Source organism: Centruroides sculpturatus, unplaced genomic scaffold, assembly GCF_000671375.1.
Source record: "Centruroides sculpturatus isolate CEXI.00-Female unplaced genomic scaffold, Cexi_2.0 scaffold107, whole genome shotgun sequence".
Lineage (NCBI taxonomy): Eukaryota > Metazoa > Arthropoda > Arachnida > Scorpiones > Buthidae > Centruroides > Centruroides sculpturatus.
Genome location: NW_019384422.1, coordinates 88,006 through 99,095, shown reverse-complemented (window position 1 = coordinate 99,095; position 11,090 = coordinate 88,006). Strand labels below are relative to the sequence as shown.

The 11,090-nt window shown below is 25.6% G+C and overlaps 1 protein-coding gene across 1 annotated transcript; it reads right to left on the bottom strand.

Annotated features, from left to right (window-relative positions):
* Positions 1–5,924, bottom strand: LOC111619442 (bestrophin-4-like). Its single transcript, XM_023361146.1, has 12 exons — positions 5,746–5,924; positions 5,178–5,270; positions 4,846–5,012; positions 3,812–3,966; positions 1,983–2,060; positions 1,721–1,873; positions 1,534–1,614; positions 895–1,046; positions 686–814; positions 469–615; positions 254–406; positions 1–145 (listed from the first exon to the last, which is right to left on the bottom strand). The coding sequence occupies exons 1-12, from the start codon at positions 5,922–5,924 to the stop codon at positions 1–3; spliced, it is 1,632 nt and encodes a 543-aa protein (XP_023216914.1).
* Between the last annotated feature and the right edge of the window lie 5,166 nt (positions 5,925–11,090).

Genomic DNA, 11,090 nt, shown 5'->3' with positions numbered 1-11,090 from the left:
CTAATCTGAATCTGAATCGCAGTAAACGTGTACTTTGTTATTTATTTGAGTATTTAAAATGGATGGAGAATTAGTCGATGAATATACTGTAAAAGATATACTGTCGATATCGCTTGGTAAACTTTCTTGAGAAACTTCCGGCAATCTATAAAAAAAAAAATTATATTAATAAATATTTTCAATTTCATTGTAAAAATGTCGTCTATTCAAATTTTATTGTCCTTCATGAAATAAAATAAAAATAAATGCGAACCTCGCAAGAGGTGGTCTTGTATCTTGACAAGGCATCTGTCTTCGAGTTAAAAGTACGCCTGCAGGTGCAGCTATTGTGGCTGCATCAGTTCCAGATATATTATAAATTGTGTCCATTGAGTACTTGTTAAAACTAGAATCCTTCCCAACACCTCTATAAATTTATTAATGTTAACATGTGACATTAAAAAAAAAAAAACATTCCTCATCTATTACCTGTTTAAGATCCTTAAATATGTTTCTTCAAACAAAGATGTATTTGATCCTAGAGTTTTTGCTGAATGTTTGATTTCTTTTATATTCCGATGTGCAATTAATTTATTTGGATTTAAACCACGAGTTAAATCTCTTTCATCAGGCGTTCTTATACAAAGACAAGCGTAAGGATTTAATGCTTGAACAATCAATTATAAAACAAAAGAAAAATACTTACTCTCTTCCAGATGATCTACTCCATATGTTACGAATGCAGCATCTTGCTAAAGCAGAAGTTAATGTAGTTGAACTCGAAAAATGTTTATGTTCGTCTCCGAAAACCATTATTTGTTCTTCCCGCGGTATTCTATAAAAGTAACATGTAATCAAGCACGTATTCATTAAAATTTATATAAACAGGTTTAAAATATGCATTTATAAGCATACACCATATGCATTGTAGATCCTCTATAAGTTGGTATTTTATGAACAAGTGCTGCTTCTGTGTAGGGTAATTCAGGTTCTTGATGATCCCAATATATATCTTTTTCGATTCGGGGTAATTTAGCATAAAGTTCATCTACAGCTAAATATGATACCTAGAATAAAAAAGTTATAAAACAATTGTGTTTTTATTATTTAATTTAACTATAATAAATAGTGAAAGATTGTCTAGGTGAGAGAATTAACCTATCGAATAATTGAGGAAGTGGTGAGTTAAAAAAGCGCGTTGGAAACGATTAAGCAAGATTTACAAAATTATTTAATTATTAAACAAGTGTCTATAGAATAATATAACTCATGCATGTTAGTTAATCTAATTTTGTATTTCTTCTTTCTTCTTTATTAAAATTTATCTATAAATAGGCACGTAGACGATACAGTGCAAAGAATGGATGGCCCTTTGTCTGATAACCATCATATGAAAAATGCATGAAATATATAAACGAATAAGCTATTTTTTTACTGTTCAAAACTTCTTCTTATCCAAAGTAATTAATAAAATAAAACTAAACTAATTTACTTATAATTTAAAACTGATTTATATAACAATTTTTTCTTTTAAAAAAACATTTATTTTTAAACCTGAATATGGCGATCGATGAGCCAATTTGTTTCGAAATCGTCATCATCTTCACCAAAGGGATTAATTAGTTGTTCGGCCACCTATTTATATAAATATAGGCCTATACTTGCATTTGTTCTTAATATATAATAATAGGCTAATAGTAATGTAAATTTAAAAAAAATTAATGACAAAATAATTTAATACTTTTAACCATCCCATAAAAAAGAAAAATTGTAGAAAGGTGAAGAATGGAAAATATAGATCAATATCTTGTCCAGGAGAACGTTGAGCAGGATCTAAGTATTGTCGTCCAATCAAACAGGTAAGAAAAAATAAATGTGTTGTTAACGTAACTACCTAAAATATAAAATAAAACAACATAATTAAATTTACCAAAATAAAAATTAAATAAAATTTTTATTTTTATATTTAATATAAAAATTAGGCTTTTAGAAATACGAATTACCTGTGTATATACTAAAGGTACTGTTACCCAATCATAACACCATAAAAGACTAGTTTTCGATCGAAATTCATTAATTTCCTAAAAGAAAAATCGACATTTAAATAATAAACGTGGCTGTGGAGTCGGAGTCGTGGAATTTTGGTGTTTTAGTCAGAATCGGAATCGTTAAAAATCCCCTCGACTCCGACTCCTTTTTACTTTCCCAACTTGTTATGTATATAAAAAACGAAAAAGTATTTGAATCGTATCACATTTGACCCTCCGAGTTTATAATAATAATAATAATTAGTTCAGAGTTCAAACGGTTAGGAATTGAAAGTTGAAATTTGGTACACAATTAGGATACATCATAAGAATGTACACTAAGAAGGGATTTTTCGAAATTCCTTTCGCGGGGGAAGAGAGAGAAGGTTAAGGATTACCCTGAAGAACTCCGTTTCTACCGTACTATTGTAGATGCGGTTTTTTGCGTTTTGAGAAAAATCTAACATACTTTTAGACCCATCTAAAAAATTCTCTAATTAGTCTCGGAAGAGGGGCTAATTCTTGCACCCAGTGAAAACGAGTAAGATCGTCTATAATCTAATAATCCTAATCTTTTGCCCGAGCAACATCTAGTCCATCTGCTAGTTTTTTCTTCTTTTTATATAACTCGTCTCTACTCTCAAAATTAAGCTTAAGTTCTAATATGAGTACAGACAGAAAAGGAATAGAAGTGACTTTTTTTCTTTTTTGTAAGGAGTAATTTAGTTTATAACAGAGATGAAAAATAATAAATTAATCAACATGGCAAAATAAGCAACCTTTTTCTTTACTAAATGTTATATTTCTCATTCTCGATTTAGTTTAATGTATTTGTATACTTAGCCTATATATTACCCAACAGACAATACTCGTTTATTATGTACAACATTTTTATTAAACTAATTTGTTTGTGTACGAATGTATTTACTATTTTTATTCATACATGCTTACCAAATACCATTACTATCACCAAACAAGTAAATAAATGTGAATTTATATATCCAGTAGATGTGTCAAATTTTAATGTTTAATTAGTTTTTTAAAATCGTTTTATTTTGTATTTTTTAAAAATAATAATCGTCATCATTATTACTTTCCCGGTAGTTATACAGTATAGGCCTATAACAAAGGAAAAGAATGACGATCAGTCAAAAAATGACTTTCCCAGATTTTTACTCTTTTGGACTCGGGAAGCCTCGAAACGAAGAGAAGTGCAAAAGCATTCGGGGTTTTTTCTGTAGCACAGATGTTAGAATATGTACAGTACTGTACAGTACCAACCGATTTAGTTCAACCATTTTGAAGCTTAATAACTCCTGTGTTAAACTATCCGACTCCGATTCAAATCGTGCCTCCCATACAGTCTAACATTTGTACTGTACATACAAGGGGAAGGGAAACCCGAATCTTTTGCATATCTCGACATTTCGAGGTGTTCTGAGTCCAAAAATGTAAAAATTTGGGGTGGGATCAGTTTTTGACCGATCCTTACACTTTTCTTCTGTTATATATAACAGCCGGAAAAGTAAAAATTATCGAATACATATTTATATATCGACTATTTTATTACTTAGAGGAATATTTTAGTTTTGGAATAAAAAAGTTTCTACGTTCTATCTTTATTAGAACTATATTTATTAAAGCTTATATTCTGAGGTTACGTGATAATGTCAGAATTTTCGGGCCTACTTTCTTAACAAGTACACCCCTGGTCGGAGTCGGAGTCGTTTAAAAATCTACCGACTCCACAGCCCTGATAATAAAAAAAAAAGCAAAAATAAATAACTTAAATTTTTTTAAAATACCTCTAAAATATGTTTGAGTGGTGCTCCTTCATGAACTCGTCCTTCTTTACAAGTTAAACTTAAAAGATTTATAAACCAGATAATTGGTACCCAATGTTTATTCACTTTCGTGGGGACACTTTCGAAAAGTTCTCTTTCTTCTGTAGTCATGAATCCTATGCAGATCATAAAGATTAACAAAAAATATATATAGGACTAAGTCTACGACATATCTTAGAATACATTTAAAATATAAATATAATAATTTTAAATATTAATTATATAATTACGGTAAAAATTCGATTTAATGGACAAAATTTCCAATCCGTATGTCATATGTGAAAATTAAAACCCTGTTAATCTTACAATGATTTTTTTTTTATAAGTAACCAAATTAACAGGTTATTGTTTTCAAATCCAAGAATCGCCGCTCTTAAGAACATCATCTATTTGTTTATGTAGTTAATTAAATATAATTAAAGTGCATTTTTCCAAAAAAAAAGTTTGTTTATTATTTCGATTTACATCATATATTTGTTTAGTACAGTGCCAGAACTATGGTATGTACAGTACTGTACAGTACACGTACATAAACAATAATATATTCTATATATAAAACTTGTATGTGAAATTAAACATCTTATACATAATTAATTTTAATTACATAAACCCTTTCACTGTATTTAAATTGTAACTGTAGTTAATATCAACAATACAGTAGATTCCCTATAACACTGTAGATAATTCCGTTTTATATAAATTCCACGTTGTACGAGTCACTTAGATTTCACAAATACGTGTACCGGGCTGTGAACGGCTCACGTATTTATAAAATCTAAGTGACTCGTACAACATGGAATTCATATAAAACGGAATTATCTACAGTGTTATAAGGGGTCTGCTTTAAATATAATAATAATAGAAAGGAACAACACTCGCCATCTAGTGAGAAAAATATGACTTAAAAATTTCAAATATTGATTTTTTTTTTTAAACAAATTTATTTCTAAGTTTTAATTATATTTAAAACCAAAAATTGTTGTTATTAAATTTACCAGCTTCAACTAAATGTTTGACAGTTGGAAATCGTTTCTTGACCGCTCCACTTATAGCTTGGAAGACGAGCACAAAACTCAAATTGACATATCTCATTAAAGTTCTTCTCAACAATCTTCCTCTTTCGTCGGAACCACTAATATAAACCACGATTGTATGAAGAATTCTAAAATTAAAATTATTATTTGTAATAAATTTGGAATAAATTTTAATAAAATTAAAATTTAGAGGAAATTAAAACTGTGTTTGAATGTTTGTTTTCTTTTCCTATATTTAATGCATGAATACAAATGAAATTATAATAAATATAATTTTTTTTTATTTTTTTAACCTATCAGGCCACGGAATTGTTGTAAATTGATTCCACCATCTTGTGACGACAAAAGTTACGTAAAACCCCAAGACGAAAGATAATGGAATGAGACTCANATATATATTTCAAAACTGTTTTCGTTTTACCACTCAAATTCAAGTAATTTGTGTGTACAAATTACTTGAATTTGAGTGGTTAAACAAAACTTTTTAATACTTAAATAGTTCTTAATTAATAATAAAGTTCTTAATAAGTAATTATTAAAAGTCTTAATAAATAATAATTATTAATAATAAAATGACATTAATTAGTCTTTTAATTGTTGTATTAAAAGACTAATTAATGTCATTTTTAAAATTTTTACTAGTTTTTAAATTAAAATTAATAAAAATATTAATCATTTTTAATTACAAATAATGATTAATTTATAAAACGTTTAGTTTAGTTTTTATCTCTACATTCTCTTGAGATACAATGTTAAAAAAAAAAAAAACAAGTAAATCCCTTCAATAAATCAAAATGGCGGTAATTCTGTTTACAGTATTTATATATCAACTGCCTATAAGAATCTAAATGATTAACTTACCTTCTTTGGGATTCAGACATGAAGTTTCTGTAAGTTATACTAATTGCAGCGTAAGCAGTAGCGTACACTAATAATTCTTTGTAAATTAATTTATAAACACTTCCTCTCCATTTAACTAAAAGTTTAGCAAATCCTAAGAAACTTGATGTAGCCACGTTGAATTGATAAGTAATAGTCATGTCAAAATGTAAGAAAATATAAACTGTAAAAAACAGAAGTTATCCATGAGTTTATATAATTTATTCATTTCAAGATTACGTAAAAATTTATTAAGTTTTTAAGTTCATATTATATGTTTTTAATTATTTATAACATAGTATTGAAGTTACGAGAAGATTTAACAATTTATTTTAAAAATAATAATAATAATAACAATAAAAATGCTGGGACCATTGATGTCTTGACATGTTCTATTCTCGTTTCTCATCTTTTACAAAAGAAAATTCTCATAGAAAAAATACATAAATTGTGTCGTCTGGAAGTAAATTAGATCACTTCTTTAATATTAAATTAAAATATTTTAAATTATATTCTAGATTATATGACGAATTTTAATATTAGCTTATAATAAAAAATTTATATTTAATTCTTTTTCTCCTTCTTAAAGTATTGTATGCTGTATTATATATTTTAAAAAATTGAGTTGTTATATCATAAATAATCCTATGTCGACCTTGGATTTTACCATTTCTAAATCGAAATTTTATGGCAGACATATATGATATTTGAAATGTTTATATCTATTTATAGACAATTTTTGATTTTTTTTAAATTACAGAATTTACTATTAGAAAAATTTAGTTTAAAAGTAAATTATTATTAGCTTATTTATTTAAAATTTAATAAAAATTCATTGCTTATCAGAATAAATATGATTTATGCAACTTATAAAATTAAAACTAACATAAGCAGAGTTTCTTTGAAAAACTGTAAAAAAAAAATAAGAATTAATTATTAAATATTCACTATTAAATATATTAAAATGTTAATTTCATGCTATAATGCATTCCTTAGCAGAAATAAATAAATAAATTTTATATTAATGTAGTTTATAAGTTTAATGAAATACTTAATATCCTTTTAAGTAAATAAAAGTAATTAAATATTTCAATGAATAATATTTAAGTAAAAAGAATAATTATTATTAATTCACAAAATTAATAAAATAAACTTATTTTTTAGTTTATTAAAACTATTAAATGCTGAAATAATTCTAAATAAATTGAAGTCTCAATTCATATAAAATAGAACAGCAATAAAACAAAAACATATTAAATATACACACGATAAAAGATAAAATGAATTAAATAAGTCTTCAGTTAATAATATAATAAATATTATATGTCGATTTTGTGAAATTTTATAAAAACTAATCTTAGTTTATTTAACATGAAAGATAAAAGAATTCACTTTTTGAGCTTTAAATTTATTAACTTTCTTTATTGAATTTTCTATAATATTTCAAGTTATTTATGTAAAATTAGACTAGAAAATAATTTTATCATTAAATTAGAAAAAAAAAATCAAATATAAATAATAAAAGTGTAACGTACAGTTAAGTTTACACTTAATCTTACAATATAAAAAATTCAATTAAATTCATTAAACTTCCTAAATTAATTTTAAATAACATTACGATATCTGAATGCATTATCTAGTTTTTAGTTAGCCTTATTTATTAGACGAAGTTTCTTATTTAAGAGATATCACATAATTAAATTAAATTTAATTAGTATTTCGGACGTATTATATAATAGCTGATAATAAAGTAGAATAGAATATTGTCTACACTAAATTTATCTGTCAAAACATTTTTAAGTCAAAATACGAATAAGCATTCCAAGAGAATAAAATTCAGAGTATTTTAAAAAACACGGAATTATATAAAAGCGAAGTCAGACATCGCTTTCTTACCTGTCTGTGTCGATCGCTGCTGGATGCAACAATTGATTCTCAACCAAATAAAATATCATGGGAGAGAAAGTAACTTTACTGGCAATTTTTCAAATGATCAGGCATTTAGACATGATGTTTCCATAGCAACGATGACGCTAGAGGAGAAAAAGTTACTTGGACTCATCATAAAAACCAACAGTTTATATTGAATAACACTACAATATTTAATAAATAGTAATGTTTATTATCGAGTTTGTTACTGTTAATAAATGTAATGAATTCATTTAAATTAAAAAAAAAAATTTACAGTTAACATTTTCTCCTCTTAATTTAGACACAATATCACATAATTTTAATATATTTAGATATATTTATATGAGAACAATAATTTTGATTAATCGGATTCACTAAACATAAATTACTTTTTTACTTTATTTCCTACTGATTTATACAGAGTAATTTTACGTATTCTTGTCTCGGCACAAAATAAATTTAAATTTATATATAAATTTTAGTTTGTTTCTTTAAAACTTTATATATATATATATATTTATATTTATTATACTTTTAAAGCAATATTTAACTTATTCTTTATATTTTATGAAATATTTATATTTCCTATTTTTTTTTTTAACAAAACCGTTTAAAAGCACAAGAAAATTTAAAATATTTTATGTTAAAATTACAGAATGCTCTTCAAAAAATTTACAATAAAAATGGCAGGCAGTGAAGAGAGTTAGAAGAGCAACTCTACTTAGATATAATGATTGACTATAATAGCCCATTATGTTATTTCCATTTGCCATCCGATCTGTCGGTAGAATAGATGGCAATAAACTCATTTAACTCTGTTTACTATGTAGTTTCTTCCTTCCCCTTAAACTTTTCTGATGAAAGAAATAGATATTACTTTATAAAATACTGTCTAATTGAAATTATATAATTTGCTTTAGTATTAAAATAACATAATTGAATTCATAATTTTCAATAAAAAATTTTTTTTATTGATGTTCTAAACTGTTTTATTACCTTTGTTAATTTTCAATGTATTATATAATGTAACATAACATAATTCAATATAATTGTAATTCTAATTTATGAAATTTTATATATTTTTCTGTTTGTAAATTAAAAAAGAAAACAGAATTTTAACTGTTTTTTTTTCTAAAATCTTTACAATTTCTGGTATTATTAATACATTAATATTATTTGGTTGACTCTAATACATAAAAATAATACAATAGAATTTTATTTTAATGCGTAAAATACATGGAAAATATTAGGATTGAAGATTTTAAAACATTCAGAAATAGATTTAGAATTATTATTAGACACAAATAAAGTAATTTTAAAAAATTTATAACGCGAAGAAAGAAAAGAAAGATCCATTATATGTAATCACTGATTATTCATCATACAGGCTTATACACTATTCAACTAGTGTAATATATGTTAGGTGTTTTTTTCCTATAGAATATCTGTTGTACAAAGAAAATATTTTATTAAATCTATTATGTTTTTTGTATGGTTAAATTATTAATTAATGAATAATCGATTATCAAATTAGAAAAATGAACTAAATTAAATTCAAACGTAATCTAATAAAAATAAAGACTTATAATTTAAGATTATACGGATAACTATCAACAAATGTATTTACTTAATATATAATTTTGTTTTATTAGGATTATCGATCAGAAGAATACTCATTTCAAAACACAATTTTATCAGAATATCAAAATTATAACAATGATAAAAAAGAAATAAAAATAGAAAAAAATAGCTTCTAAATGTAATTGAGAATATTAGAAGAAATTTATCGTTTCATTAATGAAAATCTATTAAAAAAAACGAGCAATTGTTTATTATGACATCGTCACAATGCCAGGCTGCAATTTTATAATCATATTTTTAATTTATTTCATTAAAAATATATGCTCTCCACCTCAAATTAGTAGTGGTTTGTCCCTTTACAGTACATCATTAATAATAGAGTCGTGTCGGTCATCTATCTAACTCCTTTCGGGAGAAATTTTTGAATTGAGAAATAACGTAGCTTCCAGTTTTCATAGGAAGTTCATATATAGTTATCTTGTGATACATTGGAATTAAATGTAGATTACTATTACTCTCCCGGCTTTTCTAAGAGAAAGTGATAACGATTTGGAGAAACGAAATTTGTCATGATAATTTGTATATAAGGACTATTAAATTGCTATTATATAGTATTAAATTTTGGTGGTTAAAGGGTGAAGGGATGAAGAGATAGTGGGTTTCACGTATGATATCTCGAGAGGGATGGGACTTAATTAAGATTTTACTCGTTATTAGCATCACAATTTTTTTATAAAGTTCATTTCTACTCTCAAAACTAAACGTTTTACCGTTTTATAATAATAAATTAATAATCAAAAAGTAAATTTTTAAATAAAATCTTTTAACAGCCGAGAAAGTTACTCAACTCGTTGCTGGAATTCGTTTTCATTTATAAAGTGCTTTATATTTATAATATCATAAATATAATTTATCCTCTACTTTTAAATCAATTTTCTTGTAATGATTATAAGAAAAAGAAAAGGTTTTGATAGTAACATTATGGCAGTAAAAAAAAGGGAAAATAAGCAAATAGCGTTTCTAGTGTGTGACAGAGAGAACATGACTAAAAATGTAGAGAAAATAGTAAGACATTAAAATATATGCCACATAAGTAGGAAGTTTTACATGAAAATTAGAATGACAGGTTGAATTTCAAGGAGGTTACTTGTAGTCGAAAGATGTTTAACGCCATAGTACTAGATTTAACATATACGAGCAATTATAGGAAAATATATAATCTAATTAATAATTAAAACACATTTCAAATAATTTTAAAATGATCGGTACTAAAGAAATTAGACGATAAGAATTGGACTCCCGTATTGGGACAACGGAAATGACAGACAGTGTCCACTGGGAAGAGATGTAACCAAGATCAAGGATCTGAAGGAATAAATAAAGAAATATAGAGACCGATAAAAGAGCCAATTTCTTATTAAAAAAAATAGACGGTACATTGTCTGAACTGTATGTAGATGAAGCCAATATATTTATAGTATCGCAAAGAGTAGGAAAAATAAAATAAAATAAATGACTAGAATGAGTGTAACTAGATAGGTCAAGATTGTTCGGATAACTGATATTTCGGATAACCGATTGTGTGCGAAAAAATAGTTTAACGTATCCGATGTTGAAATTTTTCTCCGTTGCGTGTCGCATCGCGTTGAATTTTCGTCGATGTTAAGCCTAACGAAGACTATTGTATCGTTAAAAATTATTTTTTTTTACTTTGTACAAACAAGATAAATATATTTTAAAATATAAAAACAATAAAGAATTATACTTCAGAAGTTAATTTAGTATCAAAAATGTAAAATATTTGAGTAGTCCAAGATATAGCCAAAGATTGCAGC